The sequence below is a fragment of the Schistocerca americana genome, chromosome 7 (genome assembly GCF_021461395.2).
Source record: "Schistocerca americana isolate TAMUIC-IGC-003095 chromosome 7, iqSchAmer2.1, whole genome shotgun sequence".
Lineage (NCBI taxonomy): Eukaryota > Metazoa > Arthropoda > Insecta > Orthoptera > Acrididae > Schistocerca > Schistocerca americana.
Genome location: NC_060125.1, coordinates 49,208,703 through 49,229,612, shown reverse-complemented (window position 1 = coordinate 49,229,612; position 20,910 = coordinate 49,208,703). Strand labels below are relative to the sequence as shown.

General features: G+C 42.2%; 1 protein-coding gene across 2 annotated transcripts in view; it reads right to left on the bottom strand.

Moving 5' to 3' along the window:
• Positions 1 to 20,910, bottom strand: part of LOC124621774 (casein kinase I) — a 306,630-nt gene that overhangs the window by 82,528 nt on the left and 203,192 nt on the right. For both annotated transcript variants that reach the window (XM_047147207.1, XM_047147208.1), the window contains exon 3: positions 4,106 to 4,175. In XM_047147207.1, the coding sequence (XP_047003163.1) occupies positions 4,106 to 4,175 (70 nt within the window). The remainder of the gene's footprint in view (positions 1 to 4,105; positions 4,176 to 20,910) is intronic.

Sequence of the window (20,910 nt, the reverse complement as noted above, 5' to 3'; positions counted from 1 at the left end):
ACAACAAATAAATCATATTACACAGTGATGCTATTTTTATGCACCAACGATTAATTAAGGTGAGGAGAGTCTGTCTTATGTGTAAATCACAGATTAGATTGTGCACTTTGGTTCAATGTACCAATAGCCATGCACCTGTAAATTTAAGGTTGTGGTAACTATAATCTCATTTGTCTGTTTTGTTTTGTTTTAGGGTGCAAAAACAACTAGGGTCATTCATGCCCATGTCAAATTGGGCAGGTGGGGCAAAGGGGCAGGTGGGGGAAAGGGGGAGGTGGGAGAGAGGGGGAGGTGGGAGAGAGTGAAAAACAACTACATGTTAAGCTCAACAACAGAAGGAAAGACAACTACAAAAAAATGTATGTGGAAAGGTCAACTCGGATGGTAAACGTAAATGAGAACGTAAGTGGTTAAAAATAGGGCATTCCGTTAGGAAACGACGAACTGTCAAAGGTTGAGGGCAACGAGCACAAAGTGGTGGGGGGGGCCATCACTTAACAAAGGGTGTTGGCTAAAAGGCAGAGCCCAATACACAACATATTTAAAATGATCTCACAGCGACAGGGCTGAGAGGAGGTCGTCTAAGACGCTGGGAGGGGCTCAATTCCCCAGAGCATGTTCCCATGAAGGGACGACCAATGATGATGCCAAAGTGATGTCACCTGCAACCTGCCACCTGACAACACAGATATCATCAGAGGGAATGTAAGAACTAGCAGGCTGGGGTACGAAGACTGTAGCCTTGCCAGCAGCATCTGCGGCTTCGATTCCTGTCAGACCGACGTAACCAGGAACCCTCATACACATCACAGTGATTGCATCAAGAGTGAGCAAGTGACAGCTTTCCTGGATGGACGGTGTACAGCACACAGAGACAAGGCCACTGAGAGAGTCGGAGCAGATGACGCAACTGAAAAGCCTGTGTTGCTGGATGTATTGCATGACCTGATACAGGGTGGAGAGCTCTGCTGTAAATACTGAGCAGTGTTCCAGAATTCAATACAAAAAACAGCAGTTCCAATGACCAAGGCACATCCAACACAATGGTCAATCCAAGAGCCATCAGTGTACACAAAGGTAATATAGCGAAGTTCTGTGTGAAGGTCTTGAAACATATGACAATAGAACGAGGCTGGAGTAGTGTCCTCAGGAAGCAAATAAAGGCAAGGTGAACAAGTGCTACAACACAAAGCCCAGATGGTGAAGGGTTCACATTTCATCATGAAAGTGGCAGGCAGCGTGAAGTTAAGCTGGCAGGCAGCGTGAAGTTAAGCTGCTGGAGCAAGAGCCGAAAGTGAACTCCAGGAGGTAACAGAGTAGAGGGACATGCCTCATACTAGCAATCAAAGGATTCATCAACGAAGGCAAAAGATGGGTGGCCAAGTATGGCAGACGAACATCATGCATATTTGCTGAGGAGAAAAGTCAGGGGGGTATGACAGCAGTAATTCAGCAGCTTCTGCATAGAGACTCTCGACCGGGCCAGTGGAAAAGGTACCTGTGGCCAAATGGATGCCAAGATGGTGAATAGTATTCAGATGGTGTAACAGGGACAGACGTGCAGATGCATAAACGAAACACCCATAGTCCAGTTTTGAATGGACAAGGGACTGGTACAAACGGAGGGAAGTGTGATCTGCTCCCCAGGAAGCACCAGTGAGGACATGTACGACATTGAGAGACCGCGTGCAGCAGGCGGCCAGATAAGACCAGAGGGAGAACCAAGAAAGTTTCTTATCAAGCTAGCTAAGCCGCAGGAATTTTGTAGTTTCAAGAAATGAAGGAGCAACAGGCCCAAGATGTAAAGACAGTGGATGAAACCAATTACGCCACCAGAAATTCATACAACTGATTTTGTCAGTGGAAAAACGAAAGCCATTGTCAGTGCACAATGAGTAATGATGATCAAGACATCGCTGAAGATGCTGCTCAAGGATGCAAGTCCATGGAGAACTGCAATAGATCACAAAATCATACACGAAAAGGGAGCCAGAGACGCCCAGTGGGAGACCGTCTATTATAGGGTTAATGGCAACAGCAAAGAGGATGACGCTCATGACGCTCAGGATGGAACCCTGAGGCACACCATTTTCCTGGAGAAAAGTGTCCGACAATGCAGAACCCCGGATGTACCTTGAAAACTCAGTCTTTTAAAATTTCCTGAGGGAAACGGAGCACACGGCCATGGTAACTATAATCTGATTTCAAAAATGTCCATTTCAGGTATGTCATACTGCACAGTCCGCTCCACTTGTTCTCACAGCACTGGACAAGCATAAAAGTTATAGACTGCTTGTTAACATTTCAAATACACACACACACACACACACACACACACACACACACACACACACACAACGGTGGTGGACAAAAAGGATTGTTATAGAAAGGCACTGTGTTTGATGTGCCACACAAGGTATAAACCACAGCTGAGATTTAGCTGCTTTCCTTCTTCTCTCTCTACTTTTTAAGGCACAATGTAAGTAACAATAAGGTACAACATGCGTGAGTACATAAATCTGGTAGCGAGTTATACAAGCAGTTTTATGTCCATAATTTTGCTTACGCCCTGAGAAGTTAAAATGGATTTATTGATTATTTTAATTGTGGTGGAGTAACATATGATACCTGTATCTGAACATAAAATGTACAGATAATTTAAACAGCAAATCAACCTCATTATTCCTAAAGGTATTCCATCGAGTACTGTTAACCATAATTTAATGATCTTGTTGTGAATACGATTTGTAGTTGGAAGTTTCTTGAAAAGTTACCACAATGCACTTATCAGCTCTGTGCAGTATTTCAAGGAAATAATGAAAGGATGATGGATGTGGGTTTCTAACTTTTATAATAATTCCTCTTTTCCACTCTTGCCTGCAGTGCACTGAATTTTTCTTCCAGATTAGCAGTAGAGTGGGTTTCATGCTAAGAAGATTAGTGGCAGGCACACTCCCACTCACTTTGGCACACAAAATTAGCATCCTTGTTCACTATTTGCCTTTCTATCCCCAGAACAAAATTATTTGCTTTAGTCTACAATCATACTTTTATTTTGTGTACTGGCTACTAGTTTCTATATCAAGTATCATCATCCGATCAATGCCTGGTGTACTGTCACCAGACTGGGCTTTTACAGTTTGCTGTTGGACGAACATGTCACAAACATACAGACAATGAAAAATTTCTGATAAAACCATTGAAACCATTTAATGTTGTGTAGTACAAGACACTTTTCTGACTTTGTGCTGTTTTCTAACACAGTGACAAGTTTTGCCAAAATCCAGATACTCAATGGCAATTAACTTACAGTTTACTACAGACGTGACACACACACACACACACACACACACACACACACACACACACACATTGAGAAGTTCCTGCACATACTCATGGAAAATTATATGCATAAATGTACTGGGTGATGTAAGGAATGAATGATGATTTAAATGGGCTCAAATTTGAAGTATTAATCTCAATATTTTGTGGCATGCAACACGCACATTTTTTTCTGATGCAGAGCAAGAGAGAAAATGTCTGTTGTAAACTATTTTCTCATTATCAGTGAGTTGTTCAATTACACTTGTCACATTTTATGAACATGTTTCCAGGTTCAAAAACAATGATACATTATTACGCTATGACAACAAGTCCCCTAGTAAAGTGAACAGTTTCGTTTCTTTTTTATCAGACTATTCTTCTGCAAAAATTAGCTTCAGAATATACACACAGACTACCTGGATGAAACAATAACTATAATAATATTTGTTTACTTTCATAAATATAAACCTACAACAAAGACCTGTTATTCAATGCTTACACCTGCACACGATGTTTCAACCAATGTCTGTTTAAAAGTACTCCTATTATACATAAACATGTCAGTTTTCTGATGTCATATTTAAACAATCCACAAAGTATTTTAAGAAGAAAGGTCAACCTTTCTGGTTAGCTGCAGTGAAAGGTTTTAAACTGTCAATCTGGTTTCTTTTACTTCATTGGGAACACATCAATTATTTGTTTATAATTAGTGCACATACACTTAATTAGATGTCACATTATCAATCATAGAAAATGAAAGCTGCCAGTAAAGACGGATTACCTTGAGATCCGAGTAGTTTGTAGAATCTGTACTCCAGATGCAGCTGTGGTGCTTTTGACTTCATTGGTTCCTGTAACAACAAAGCACATATGAGGTCTCTAGAAATTGATACTTTAATACAAAAAGTGTGAGAGAAAAATACAAGGGCAGTTTCCTTTCTTTTTTTTTGGGAGGTGGTGGGGGAGAGAATATGGAGAACAACAGCATTTGTTTACAGCATCCAGAAACTTCATTTGGTTGCATGTAATACCGCCAACAAGGATTGAAAAACAATATGGGCAATATGAGTCCTTAATGAACCTATATAAAAGAGAGACAGGGAAAAAATAAGTATATTGTTTTATGGTTTTGAATATGGCTACCTTTTGGTGCCCATAATATTGTTTTATGGTTTTGAATATGGCTACCTTTTGGTGCCCATACATAAGATTTAAAAGCCTCAAGTTACATTGCATGAATGCAATAGCAAATGTCTAGACCGGACAAGCACAAATTAAAAACATTCCAGTCTTTGGTATGTACACCTTGCAATGAAAAAAAAAAAAAAAAAAAAAAAAAAAATCAGACAGCTTTTAAATTTTCATTCTGCTGAAGCTATCCTTAGAGGTGTCGAAACTTAGATCAATGTATTGAACAACCAGTTGGTTTTGTTATTTCTCCATTGTATGTTGTTTTAAGAAACTAGCAGCATGCTGCTTATCTCTTTATTTTCTTTCTGGCAAAGGTGAAACATTTGACAGTGATGATACTATAGCAAGAAATACACAGCAAAGTTCAGACCAATAAAATACAGTAAGTGCTGCAATATAGTTGATAACAATAATAATGCATAAATGAAAGGATATAAACAAACTCAAGACATATATCTCTTTCTATGTAACAAAACTGAACCACTTGCTGCCAACAATACGAGTAATATACAACATTTGCATGCTGATGCAGAACCTGGAACCAACTTTCGTAATACTGATTAAAACAGTTTGACTAAACAATAATCCATGGACTCAACTTCCTATTCGTTTTGAATTGGGATCTTTATCTGACCTTGTTTAGAAGAAGAAAGGGGAGGGGAGGGGGGGGGGGGAAGGAGAAGAATATATCCTTAAAAACTGATAACTCACTACTTATTTGAAAAGGTAAAATGTGTACAATTTTATTCAACGTCTCTGTCTGTCTGTCTGTCAGTGTGTGTGTGTGTGTGTGTGTGTGCGAGATCTCTGCTGGGTGCTGGGATGGATAGTGGGAAAGAGTTATGGGATTGGGAAGGAGAGGGACAGCAGAGTAAGGGTGGGGAACATCCTATGGGACTGTACAGAGACAGGATTGTGGGCTACTAGATGCTGCATGGACACACTGTGTCGAAAGGGGTTGTAAGGGTAGATAAGGGAAGAGGAGAGATGCAGGACTATGCAGGTGCACTTGGGATACAGAAGGTGTATGTAACGGAGCAGTGAAGGGGTAAAGGCAGTTGGGAGACAGAGACTAGAGAAGGTTAAGGCCAGAGGGCATTGTAGGAAAGAAGAATATGTTGTAAAAAAAGTTACAAACTGCACAATTCAGAAAACTGGTGTTGGTAGGGAGAATCCAATGGCACAGACAGTGAAGCAACTGAAGTCAAGCACACCATTCACAGTAGCATGCTCGGCAACTAGGTGGCCCAGCTGTCTCTATACCATAGTTTAGTGGTGGTCATTTAGAAGACAGAGCTTGTTAGTGCTCATGTAGAATGCGACACAGTGGTTGCAGTTACGTTGGTAGATCACGTGGCTGCTTTCACAGGTGGCCCTGCCCTTGCTGGTGTAGGAGATACTTGAGATAGGAGTGGAGTAGGTGGTATAGGTAGGATGTATGGGACAAGTTCTACATCTAGGGCTATTACCAAGATATTGGCCATGGGGCAAGGTGTTGAGATCAGGGATGTGATAGGGATGGACTACAATACTGCACAGGTTCAGTAGGTGGCAGGATACCACTATAAAAGATGTCAGTCTGCGAAGGCAGCAGTGAGACCCTCAATATATTTGGAGAGGGTCTCCTTGTCACTGCAGATACAATAACTATGGGTCACTAGGGTTCTTGGTGTGGAATGGTAGCAGCTGTCAAAATGGAGGAATTGTTGGTTGCTGGAAGGTTTATTGTGGATGAGGTACAGACAAAGCCACCCATGAGGTGGAGCATGACATCAAGGAACATAGCTTGTTGGACAGAGGAGGACCAGGTGAAGAAAATGGAGGAAACAATGTTGAGGCTTTGGAGGAATGTGGTTAGGGTTCCTCACTGTTAAACCAAATCATGATCAATGGATCTGAACCACATGAACGGTTTGGGATTCTGGATGGGAAGCACTCCTCTACATGGCCCATGAATAGGTTGGCATAGGATGGGACCACACAGTTGCTCATGGCTGGACTGCATATTTATTTGTAGGTAATGCCTCCAAAGATGTGGGCAACAAGATAGTTGGTAATAGTAACCAGGAAGAAGGTTGTAACTTTTATGTCAGCTGGGCAAAGGTATATGTAGTGTATTATGAAGGCAATCTAAGGTATGTTTGTGTAGAGGGAGATGGCATTAAAATTGACTAACACGGCACTGAAGGGCAGGAACTGTGAACTGTGGCGTGTCAGTAAAGCAAATTGTTAAGTGTCTTTTATATAGGAGGGTTGGTTGCAGCTGAAGATCGTGGTCCACAAGGGCGGAGATTCTCTCTCTCAGCACACAATATGCAACCACAATGAGGTATCCTGAATGACGATGTTTACATATTTTAACAAAGGAAGGAGATGGTAGCAGTTCAGACAGTTGTGGGTGTGAGGAAGGTAACACACAGCCTACTGAGGAGGCAGTTTCTGGGATGGAGCTAGGAATTTGAGGGGGGTGGAGGGTTGGTGATCATACTGGATTTCTGGAGTGGGGTCAGTGTGGCAGGTCCTTTAGGTGGAAACATCTGACGGATGGTGGTGCATCTCAGTCAGGTAATCCCAGTGGTTCTCAACCACAGTGGTGGAGATTTTTGTCAGCAGATAGGATTATGATAAAGCCAGTTTTTGGGTGGTGGATTGTGTTCTTACCTGCAGATATCAGGTTGGTTTGCACTTTGATGGGTTTGGGAAACGATGGTCAGACAAGGTTTGAGGTTAGGAAAGTCTGTTAAGTAAACGGGGGATGATTTAGGGGCAGTGTGGTGGATCACAGTTAAGTGGAGGAGTAATATGAGTTGGCAGAGGTCAATATTGGTTTCGGGTCAAGTCTGATAGTTAGGATAGATTGGTTAGTTGGCATCCCACCTCGGATTTTCCATTGTTGCGCAATGCTCCAGCGCAATGGTTTTAAGCGGGTGTGCCATGGCACAATTCTGTGGCGTGAGATTAGCTACGTGGCTGAAGGTTTATAGCACTGCTAATAAAAGGAACTGAACTAATTTCAAAGAATATTTGTTTTCAAAAATGATGAACAGAATATACAGTAATATTCCAGTAGAACTTTAACTTGGTTACAGGTTATTTATTGTTTCACACCTTACAAGTAAGAGTTATCAATGAGACACCGAGGCTGTTGCTTCTCACACAAAACCTCAGTTTGTGTTGGAATTTAAGACACACACACACACACACACACACACACACACACACACACACACACACACATCCTGTTCAAAGAGAGGTCTATGGTGTTTTTTGTTTTTTATGTTGCTTAGAGCAGAAAATCCCAACTGACAAAAGCAGGCTGTGGAAAAATGCAACAGGGTATTAACTGCTTTCACTGCTCTTACTAGGTATTGTTTCTTCACTAACATCCAAAACTTGATAACATCACATTTCAGTTAAAGTGTTCAATCTGTCAGTGGTGGATTCTGGAGACAGCACACGGACTGCACAACCAGTTCACAGTGACGGAGGGAAAATATTGTGCCCTGTTATTCTCAAGAACCAAGAGCTGATTTAAAACGAGTTTGTGGGTTATGTCACCATGTGGATCTACCTTGAAAGTAAGAGAAACTATTTAAGATTTTTCTTTCCGTGTATGATTTCCATATTTTGAGTTTTATTTAAGAACCTGGCGAGTTTATCACTTGAAATCGGCACATTTTCTTCTTCTCCTTGCATACCCTCAATTAAGGTAATTTAAATGGTGGAAAATATCTGCCAAATATGCTACCTTTGCACACCACTCATCATCATTTAACTGAGTGGTGAAGTTTGGCTTTTTAATGCTGAACATATTTAATAGCCCTTCCCTCAATTCAAAAAGTCTTTCCAAGGCTCTACCTATTGATAACCAGCAAATTTCAGTATGCATGAAAGAGTCATGTTGAGATCCCACTCAATGACACAATTGTTTGAGAAGTCTTACTGTAAGAGCCCTTGACTTAACAAAATTTACTATGTAGATGACTAACTGAGGAAATTCAAATAACTTCCGGGAATTCAGCCAGGTAACACTTTCAGCGACCGCCGATATTTCGGCGGGAGAACACCCCGCTATTCTCAAGGCAAACTGCAACGGACAGGCGGCGTACATGCAAATTTAATACCTCGGTTCTCGGACCCAAGCAGGAAAGATAACACACACACACTGAACACTAGTGCCACCAATGATGGCCAAAGTCAGAGCTATCGATAGTGAGACTATGAATTCGCAGGTGAGGTAGCATTGAGTCTGTCCCTCTGTTTCTTGACAAGGGGGAGAGCCGGATTCCAAACAGAGTTTAAACAGAAACCTCCATCCCTGTTAACAAGGTTGCTCGCTAATTTAATCTCAACTGCCTCCCGAATCACACTGTCCCAATAGCTGGACGTGCATGCCAATATCTCGGTGTTATTATATAACATGGGGTGACCAGTATCCAAGCAATGTTCGGCAATAGCAGATCTATTTGGCTGCTGTAATCGCGTGTGCCGTTTATGCTCAGTACATCTGTCCTCCACGGTCCTGATAGTTTGACCAATATATGCCATGCCGCAGCTACAAGGGACACGATATACACCCGCCTTACGCAGTCCAAGATCATCCTTAACGGAACTCAAAAGTGCTCTAATTTTAGATGGAGGTCGGAAAACACATTTCACATCGTATTTCCGTAAAATACGACCGATCTTATTGGACGTGTTTCCTACGTAAGGCAAGAAGGCAGTAGACTTAGGTGTTGACTCAGAATTATCATCAATCACCTGATGTACAGTTGGTCGATAGCGCAACGCACGTTCAATCTGTAATCTGTCTATCACTGTAACCATTTTGACGAAATGTAACTTCAAGATGGGACAGCTCAGCTGGCAAAGTCTCAGCGTCAGAAACGATATGTGCCCTGTGTACCAAGGTACGAAGTACCCCTTCACGCTGAGCCGAATGGTGACAACTATTAGCTTGTAAGTACAAGTCGGTGTGAGTACGTTTCCTGTAGACTGCATGTCCCAATGATCCATCATCCTTCCTCCTAACCAACACGTCGAGAAAGGGAAGGCAACCATCCTTTTCCACCTCCATCGTAAAACGAATGTTCGGGTGGATCGAGTTCAGATGTTCTAGAAAGACATTTAAATTCTCCCTACCGTGAGGCCAAACAACGAAGGTATCGTCAACGTATCTATAGAAACAGGCGGGTTTTAAAGGCGCCGACTCCAATGCTCGTTCCTCGAAGTGTATCCAAGCATCTTGCTTCTCTGTTGAGTCCACAAGTAGGACGGTGTGAACATCATATCAGGAACTCAGCTGATATTTTACGTCGTTTGGAGGGACTGAGGCTGAATGACTCTGATACTTTAGTGAGTTTCGATGTGGTCTCTCTCTTCACTCGTGTTCCTCTGTCTGATTCGTTGCGGTTAATTGAAGCCAGGTTTGGTGCTGATTTAACTAATCTCTTTAGGCATGTGTTGGCATCCACTTACTTTTTATTTAATGACCAGTATTACGAGCAGACAGATGGAGTTGCGATGGGTAGTCTGTTGTCTCCTGTGATCGCAAATTTGTTTATGGAAGACTTCGAGGAACGTGCATTGGATTCGGCGCCTTTAAAACCCGCCTGTTTCTATAGATACGTTGACGATACCTTCGTTGTTTGGCCTCACGGTAGGGAGAATTTGAATGTCTTTCTAGAACATCTGAACTCGATCCACCCGAAGATTCGTTTTACGATGGAGGTGGAAAAGGATGGTTGCCTTCCCTTTCTCGACGTGTTGGTTAGGAGGAAGGATGATGGATCATTGGGACATGCAGTCTACAGGAAACGTACTCACACCGACTTGTACTTACAAGCTAATAGTTGTCACCATTCGGCTCAGCGTGAAGGGGTACTTCGTACCTTGGTACACAGGGCACATATCGTTTCTGACGCTGAGACTTTGCCAGCTGAGCTGTCCCATCTTGAAGTTACATTTCGTCAAAATGGTTACAGTGATAGACAGATTACAGATTGAACGTGCGTTGCGCTATCGACCAACTGTACATCAGGTGATTGATGATAATTCTGAGTCAACACCTAAGTCTACTGCCTTTTTGCTTTACGTAGGAAACACGTCCAACAAGATCGGTCGTATTTTACGGAAATACGATGTGAAATGTGTTTTCCGACCTCCATCTAAAATTAGAGCACTTTTGAGTTCCGTTAAGGATGATCTTGGACTGCGTAAGGCGGGTGTATATCGTGTCCCTTGTAGCTGCGGCATGGCATATATTGGTCAAACTATCAGGACCGTGGAGGACAGATGTACTGAGCATAAACGGCACACGCGATTACAGCAGCCAAATAGATCTGCTATTGCCGAACATTGCTTGGATACTGGTCACCTCATGTTATATAATAACACCGAGATATTGGCATGCACGTCCAGCTATTGGGACAGTGTGATTCGGGAGGCAGTTGAGATTAAATTAGCGAGCAACCTTGTTAACAGGGATGGAGGTTTCTGTTTAAACTCTGTTTGGAATCCGGCTCTCTCCCTTGTCAAGAAACAGAGGGACAGACTCAATGCTACCTCACCTGCGAATTCATAGTCTCACTATCGATAGCTCTGACTTTGGCCATCGTTGGTGGCACTAGTGTTCAGTGTGTGTGTGTTATCTTTCCTGCTTGGGTCCGAGAACCGAGGTATTAAATTTGCATGTACGCCGCCTGTCCGTTGCAGTTTGCCTTGAGAATGGCGGGGTGTTCTCCCGCCGAAATACCGGCGGTCGCTGAAAGTGTTACCTGGCTGAATTCCCGGAAGTTATTTGAAAGTTGTATACGCCAGGAGAAACTCAGGTCTCTAACTGAGGACAGTTCAGCACAAGAAAGGAATTTTTCAATATCTGAATCTTCATCAAAAATCTAACGTAATTCAGTAATCAAGATTTCTTACTTATATCAGTTGACTCGTTGAGCTGTAGTGAAAAACATGACCATTGCTCAGTTTTTCACAGACAATACACTGAATATCTTAAGACATGTCATCAATCTGGTGGGAAACAGTATAGTTTGACAGTGGAACCAAATATATTGCCTTCCCAGCGTCATCACCTAACATCAATTTCACCATTTCTTATGATGCAGAAAAAATTAAGTCTTCTGCAATTATGTGGGGTTGAATTTGTTTTGCTATTATTTCAGTAGTTTTATAAGTGGCTACTTGCTTTTTCAGAAATACTTAAGTGTCCATGTTTGCTATTCAAATGGCTTTTCAGTTTACAAGAGACCATGGATTTGCTGCCAACATCCTTACCACAGCGATAACACTGGTTCTCATCAGATCACTGAAGTTAAGTGCTGCCAGGTTTGGCTAGCATTTGGATGGGTGACCATTTGGGTCAGCTGTTGGCAAGCAGGATGCACTCAACCATTGTGAGGCCACCTGAGGAGCTACTTGATCGAGAAGTAATGGTTCTGGTCATGGAAACTGACAACGGTCGGGAAAGCAGTGAGCTGACCACATCCAGTAACACTGTTCGGCTGATAATGTCACAGCAGTCGGTCGGTAGCAATGAGACTTCCGAGACCTGTTTGGACAGAGGGGGGTGGTGGTGGGAGGGGCAGAGGGATGGATTCATTGCTTAGTTTTCCTGCATAAGACACGCTCGGGTAATGGAAAGTTTTCAAGTCCACTGAACATCACACTAAAGCATGACTAATTCTCTTGTTACCACACTTACAAAACATTCCAGTATGTCAAACTGCTTTCAGGAGACTTCATTTGGAATAAGTTTGTTCTCACTTTTGTTACATTTATTTGTTTTTGTCAGACAGTCATCTTCAACTCGATAACCACATATATAAAATGCCACTCACAGATTACTCTTCTGACCTGTTCTGACTGGCCCACTGTTGCCTACATGGCAGAATGTGTAGTAATCTATGATCATGGGACACTTCATCATCATGCAGTTGATCCATTCAAGCTGTTATTGCCAGTAGAGGAATCCTGGTGATGCCACTGCTCCTTTATCCAAATTTACTTTTTATCTGGCCTCCCATGGACTGAGTGGACACCGTACCAGATCTCTCTACTGTACAGAGAATCTGAGGAGGTACCAGGAATCAAACCTGGGTGCGCTTCTGCACTACCCATTCACCTAGGGAAACAGTCACTACATAATCTTCATGATGTTTGAAATTACAATGAAAATTGTGGTTCAATTTAACAAGAAGATAAGAGAATGAACAACTCTATTCTAATATTTTCCCAACGTAGCTAGAATAATGTGCCCTTGTATCACTACCAAATGGCCCTAATGTTTGAGCAAATGTAATTGTGATGAGTCATGTTTTTGTAATATGACACTAACAGCTGCTGGTAAAAATGCTGAACGATGTCCCCAATGCTGTATTTTTTTACAGATCATATATCTCAAGATGTGCCAGTCAGCGACTTACCCACATTAAGCTTCCCACCCCCCCCCCCCCTTCCAAACACTGTTTCAACAGTGGAGCAATTGTCAGTAGACACAATGTCATCAATAAATTTTAGTACAATCGTACTAGCTTAGGAGACATGCTCCTAGTAAAAGTACACTATCCTTGTTGGACCTTACTGTGGTCGTAAGAATTTTGTTTTGCAATTCTTCATTTGGCTTACTCCATATAAAATCTTAATACCAGATCTGCTGGTACAAAAAAATAATTTCCTCCAAATACATGTCTTAGCCATAGTCAGTTCACAGTATCTGTTTGTAATGTCCAATGTTGTCCCATAGTTGACTTCACTTGCTACTCACCCACTGTAGCCTCTCTTCACACTTTCATCAAACGTCCAGACTATTTTCGGAGCACAGAAGCAAAGATTTTCCTTTACCTAACATACAATGCATTATCTATATCTCACACTAAGCTTCCGTGATCAACAGTTTCGTGTCAGTGACATGGTTATATCTTCCCATCCACACTGATGAACAATGTCGCAATGTCAGGATGTGATATAATTAACATAAAGTTAGTTTTGCTGTTCAAATCGCACATGCATTTACGACACTAGATTAATTGTCACTTATCAAATAAGGTGCTGGATCTTTCCAGGCACATTAAGTGTGTGGTATTTGTGTAGTGATGAAAATATAACCATTGGCTTTGTGATAAGAAATCAATGGAAGAGTGATATTGCTTGGCATTTCAATAAGAAAAAGGACGGACGGACGGGCGCACACACACACACACACACACACACACACACACACACACACACACACACACACACAGTGACCAATTATTAGCAGCATTTAACATTTAAAAGGTAAAGCATTGCATAGTCTCTGTCAAGGAATTTCTAAACAAGCAGTGAATACTGCACAATAACACAGTGCTATACAGAGTGTTCGGAAATTCCATAATCTTTAGAGGGGAGTGAGCACATGATATTTTGAACAGGAGCCTATGTCTGGAAACTTAATAATTCAATTCAGATGTGTAACTCACCCACTTCTGCCCAAGAAATTGAATTATGCATGGAGTAGTACAATTATTAAGTAACAATTTGAAAGGAAACATAATGAAATATTCATTTATCACTTAAGCATGTTTGTTTGTATGAACACTTAAACATGACATGTTTACATTACTCCAAAACAAAAATGAATCCAGCACACTCTATGTACATAACTGTACTGATGGATTACAACAGCTGCTCGATATGATGACTGCAAATGTTATTAGAGACATTTTACTTACGACGCATGTTCTGGTACACATTGTCCATCGCACTCGGCATCTCTTCAAATTCTAGTGCAGCACTCAGAACGCATATCAGCAGATGTTCCTCTGTATGTACAGGAGTGTCTTGTAAATTAAACTTTACATACAACCACACAAGAAGTAATCCACATGAGATAAATCCGGCAACTGTGGCAGCCATGCTGTTGGACCACATCGGCCTATCCATCTTGGACCACTGTATCTGTGATGGTTTCTCCGAACCGCACATGAGAAGTGAAGTGGTACACCATCATGCTGAAACCACATTCCATAATGGATATTCAGTGGTACAGCTTCAGAATTCGGCCCAATACATTTTCTAGGAGCATCAAGTATGCAGGATCAGTTAGTGTGAATTGAAGAAGGTATGGCCCAATCATACGACCACCCAAAACAACTGCCAACATGTTAATACCAAACCAGTTCTGAAATTCATGAACATGCGTGGCACGAAGATTTTTGTCTGTCCAAACACGGCTGTTTTGCAAATTCAGAACAGTCCCTAGTGGACTTAAATTCTTCTGTGAACAGAACTCAATGTGAAAACGCATGCAGCAGTGCAGGAACCACTTGCAGTAGGCATTGGGTTGCAGAAAATCAACTGGATCCACAGTGTGTACCCTTTGTAAGTGGTATGAATGTAATTGTCGCTCACACATAACATCCCAGCTGATACTGTGTACACATAACATCCCAGCTGATACTGTGTCTAACATCCATTGAAAATGCAACTGTTTGAGGACTCGTTGACATGTTCTCTTCAATGTGATGCAGTACATCATCTTCAAATTCTGGCATGTGCCGTTGCTGTGGAGCACCAAAGTCATACCTCCTTACAGTGAAGGTGCATGTTTATCGGAGCCGCTGCGTGACTTGGAAAAAAAGTTTGTGTGATGGGATGCTATGTTGTGGAAAATATTCTTGATGCAGCCAACCAGCAGCTCTTCCGTTACCTTTAGCTTCGCCATACCCAAGGAGCATTCCAAAAATATGTACGGAACCATGTGTAATGTATCTGAGACACACCTGCGCTGACCAGGTCTCGTAATGCGGCAGACATTAAATAACATCTTGTGACCATCTGACATTGAACTTGCCACCCTGTCTACCAAATTACATACCAGTACAAGCAACTCAGACTTTTCTCTTTCCCTCAGCAGGGGTGGACTCCCCTCGGCAAGTCATAGAAGTTTGCAACAGGAATTTCCAAATATGCTGTAGACGGACAGTTCCTGAATGAACTTCATTTGGCTGCCATAAGGGCAACATGTGAAGCCTGCAACTACTGCAGCAGAATCTTAAAAGCCAAAGAAATTCTGGATGTCAAATTGAACACCTTTCAGCCCTCTAGTTTCCAAACTTATTTTATTTGGCTATCAGTTTCGGCGACTTACTACACCATCTTCAGGCCCCTGAATGACATGTGGGAAGATTCCACCTCGGTTCTGATCAAACCAGGGGCCAACAATACTGACATAAATAGACTTCTGCTTGCTATAGCAATACCTTCAACCATCATCTGTCAACTCCCACAAACACCTCTGAAAAGATAGACATATAGAGATAAACAAATTCTGGTCGTACATAAAGACTGCCAGGGGCACCAAAAGTTACTGTCCAGACAGCAACTGAAACTGATGGTAGGAAAGCTAAACCAGAAACCCCAAACTCTGTTTTCAAATGTTCCTTTACAAGGGGAATTCAAGACGCAAAACTGTTTTAACTGCTTAAATCGAAGAAAGTGGTAAGACTCGAGGGAATCCATATCAGATTCTGCACAGAATTTGCGGTCAAATTAGCCCTCATTCTAACCATTACATAACACAGACAACTCTAAAAAAAATCTGTGTTCAGTAGTTGGAAGAATCAACAGGCCACAACAGTCTGCAAGAACGCTAGCAGGTTAACTATCATCCAAAATTGTGTCTTCCATGACAAAACCCCACAAGCACTTTTTTCACATTACTTGAGGAAAGGCATGGATTAAGACAATTATGTGGGTGCAACATTTGTTGTCTTCCATAAAGCATTTAATTCCGTACTAAACAAGTGCTTATTAAGAAATGGCCACCATCTGGGTTATCAGGGATTCAGTATGTTCTGTGCTGGGATCATTGTTTATTAATAACCTAGTAATAACCTCAGACTTTTCGCAGATGATGCAGTTATCTATAATGAACTACTCTCTATAGAACACTACACAAATTATCAATCACATCTCGATACAATTCAATGTCATGCAAAGATTGCTTTAAATGAATAGAAATGTAGATCTAAGCATTTCAAAAAACACAAAAACGTGTTTTATAAATACTGTATCAAGGACTTTCAACTGGAATAAACCATCTGTTACATATATATGGGTGCACTAATTAGTGGGGATATGAAAGGGATTCATTGGCAGTATACCTGGAAAGGTAGTCCTCATGTTCTGACAACTTCTGTTCTTGCTTTGTGTGTGTCAGCTGCAGAGTGTATCCCACCCGTATGGAGTGAATTTGCTCACAACAAGCAGGTTGGCACTGCATTTAGTGAGACTGTATGGAGTGCATTTGCTCACAACAAGCAGGTTGACACTGCAGTTAGTGAGACTATCAGAACCTTGTTGGGATGTATGAAGCCATTTCCAGTTCACAAACTACCAGATTGTTGGAATAGCTCTCCCCACTGTCAAAAGGACAGTTGCTGCCAATGCAGAGGAGGCGACACTGATCAATAACCCCCATCATCCATTGTATGATCATCAAGCTGTAGTCTGTCAACTGAAAGCTACAAAGAGCTTCTTCACTATGACTCGAGCAGTGGAGAGAACAGTGGTAGACCCCATCGCATTACCTGATGGAAGAGTAAGCTGCTGCCGGATAGCACTGCAAAAGCAGAACACTAGCGCGACTAAAAGATTTTGGAGATTGCTGAATAGTGCAAACACTTGCACGCGCTAAGAAGCTGCAGAGCGGAGAAATCTGTGGGCCTGTGAGACTACTTGAAACGCTGATTACTAATTAAAATGTGCCTTTTCCGAATTGATAAATTTAAGCTAGGTGAGTAAAAGCTACACTTGTTCGGTTTGAGGAAACCAAACGACGAACACGTTTGGCGACACTGTCTCTGGCAGGCTGCTTAAATGCGCGCGCCTACGATCAGGTGCCTAACTTCAACGCTAATTAAATCGCAAATGGCGCAAAGTATGAAATTTTTTCTTAACAATTATCTCTTAGCACAAACTACCCTGCAATAACCTCACTAGCTAGCGCGCGCGCGCGCCTGTGTGTGTGTGTGTGTGTGTGTGTGTGTGTGTGTGTGGGGGGGGGGGGGGGGGGGGGGGAAATTGGGGCGGGGGGGGGGGGGAGGGGGAGGCGCGCGCGCGCTAATTGGAACACTAAATGTATTTCACAACTACTTTTTGGAGTCGACTGGTTATTTAAGCGAAGAGAATAAAATATGTGGCAAAATGGCAGATACGGGGGAACAATTTTAGCAAAAAGTTGACATACAGGCCCGCAAACGATGATATATTTTGAAATTGTACGATAGCTGATAATTACCTGAAAGTAAAGTTATTCCCATCTTATGGAGGATCTAGGGTTCCGTACAGCACTCCAGTGCCGCAGAATGCAATCTAAAAACACTCAACGAGACACTACTGTAATAGCCTTTCACATCATCTGTGTAAACCCGTTTTTGAACAGGATTGTTAGAAGACTCAGGCTGCTCAATAGAAAATGTAAAATTAAAACCACGTTTAGCCGTCTATAGTTTGAATATGATTTGTTTATGAGATCAGTTTCAGTGTTTCATTGCGTTATCTTCAGCCCCTCTGGCCACTGTGTAAGAGAAGCCAACCTCGTGTGCAAAGTAGGGACCAGCATTAAGTAAGGTGTATCCATAGACTTTTTGTTTCAAGAATGCGATCCCCACGTAACTGCAATGATACACCATAGGTTTACGTAGACAACTCAAGAAAAGACCTGTATCCCCAATGCTACAGCCAAACATCGTATATTTCAGAAAAATTTTAACAAAATACCTCTATGTTATATTGAAACTGTGGCAAATTCCTCAAAACTATAACCAAGATGACTGACCTTAACCCTTTGAGTGAACCTGCTATGCTCTGATGCGTTTACGCAACGTATCCGCCAACCCTCTCACTGCTGCGGTATTTATCATACACAACACATGCTACTCTGCACGCTATCATTTACAAATAAACCTCGTTTCGATATCTTTAATTGTTTATGAAATACGACGATTGTTATGACCGCATGATTCCCGATGCACAGGGATAGAACAGGCCACGACTCGCGCGTCAATCTGCCAGATATAAAAACCAATGTCTCGAAAATGAAATGAGATAGTTCTGCTCTCAGTTTTAAATAAATTTTCTATTGCTCATCAACGTTCCATACACAGTAAAGTGTGAACAAAATTCTACTCAATGCGTTTTTACCTCTGCAAACTATTTTAAAATTTTGTTACCCGCGCGATCTGGGGCGTCTTGTCATGGTCCGCGTGGTTTCCCCCGTCGGAGGTTCGAGTGTGTGTTGGGTGTGTGTTGTGTCGTTCTTAGCGTAAGTCAAAGTTAGATTAAGAAGTGCGTAAGCTTAGGGACCGATGACCTAAGCAGTTTGGTCCCTTAAGACCTTACCACAAATTTCCAAATTTAAAATTTCGTGATATGCTTTACGTAATTTGATGCAGAACGGCAACTATGGCGAATGACAAAGAAATTCAGTTCTTTATCGAGTGAAAGTATCAGACGCTAAGATGCACAAAAAAATCAATTTTTTTCACAGGATAGTTTTCTTAAAAATGAATGAAACATATTTCATAGCGGCTAGGCATAGGTAGCAGCAATAGGCGAGCAATACAGGGACCCTCGGCTCGGAGTGGAGAGAGCACGTCTGTAGCAGTTCAAGGTTAGTGCTGTCTGAATAGTGAGCAATGCAAAGCGATCTTGGGGGAACGGCACAGTCAGCATGGTTCAATGTTTCGAATTCACGACTGTGATCCACACCGTCATCAATGACGTCAGAATCCAAGATGGCAGACTTACCGATACGGACACAGCGCAAAATAGATATTCCAATTTCCATGGCACTGCAATCGCTTACCTCCCACCATGCTTCCACACAGCCAAATTGTCAGGCGAGGTCGGCAGACGTGTTCAGTACACCATAGTGAAAGGTTGATCATCATGAAGCGTAATCAAGAGATCTGCCACTTCTTGACAGAGAAACAGACTCGCACAATTGATTATGAATGTACGTTTGTGTTCTCACGCTCATCTCATTCACTTCTCCCTCATCATATCATCTCCCTGGCACAGCTGATACAGTGCTCGATACATATGAGAAGCAACAAGAATCAATTCCGCCTGCAGAGACATTCTATTATGCAGTATGGCTACGAATTATGCATGTCCGATATATCAGAGGAGGACACACAATTGTTTCCGGAGTTCGAGTTTCCACTACAAAGAACGTCTGCACCGATCGTCGAGTCACCCGAATTCTGAAATGAACGTGTTGTTTTTCACTGCAACGTACAAGCTGAAAGCGAGTGACAGCAGACATGCCGTACGCCAAGTCAGCAGATTGGGGATTCAACGTATTGGTAATTCTACTTAAAATCCGTCTTGATTGCAAATTTTTTATTCATATGACCGGTTTCGGTTCATTCAGAACCATCTTCAGATCTGTAAAAATAATGATACTAACTTACTATTTCACAGAAGCAAATCTTTTTCATCCTATCTAATCAACATCAAATGTACCAGAACGTGCCTGATATTTTAGTTACAGGAGTAACCCGTCCAAATCCAGCAACTTTCACATGCTACGTCACATAAAATTGGTTGGCAGAGTGCACGTCATTTATATTAATTATAACACTATTACCCGACAGGTGGCGTCTGGTACATTTGTTACATTCCATTTGCACATACTGTATTCAGTAGACCTTTTTTTATATTAAAAATACTTAATTAAAATATGTAGATGCCAAGGTTAAAATCTGTACTTGTCAGAATTAAAAAAAAAAACAGTAAAATTATTTTTTATACGATCTAAAAAGCATAGGGCGATTTATATATCTATGGTGCTGGTGTGAACTTGTTTTCCTCTACGGTCTGCTTCCGTGGTTCCCGCCATTTTGGTGTTGTGCCGCGGTCCGCTCAGTCGTCTGATGTCCATCACCGCGGGCAAGAGGGCCGCACAGGGGGGCCCCGTCAACGACGCCAGGCGCTGCACGCGTCTTCCGGCTTCTCCACCGCGCACCATCTCTCATCCCTCGGCCTGGATCTCCACACGCAACAGTTGTCATCTTTAGTAGGTCGTCATATATGCTTAAATAAAGATCCGGATTTAATCCTCAACGAGCAAAGCGAATTCAAATCATAACGCCTATTTTAGCATTTATGACGACCTACTAAGATGACAACTGTTGCGTGTGGAGATCCAGGCCAAGGGGTGAGAGATGGTGCGCGGTGGAGAAGCCGGAAGACGCGTGCAGCGCCTGGCGTCGTTGACGGGCCCCACCTGTGCGGCCCTCTTGCCCGCGGCGATGGACATCAGACGACTGAGCGGACCGCGGCACAACACCAAAATGGCGGGAACCACGGAAGCAGACCGTAGAGGAAAACAAGTTC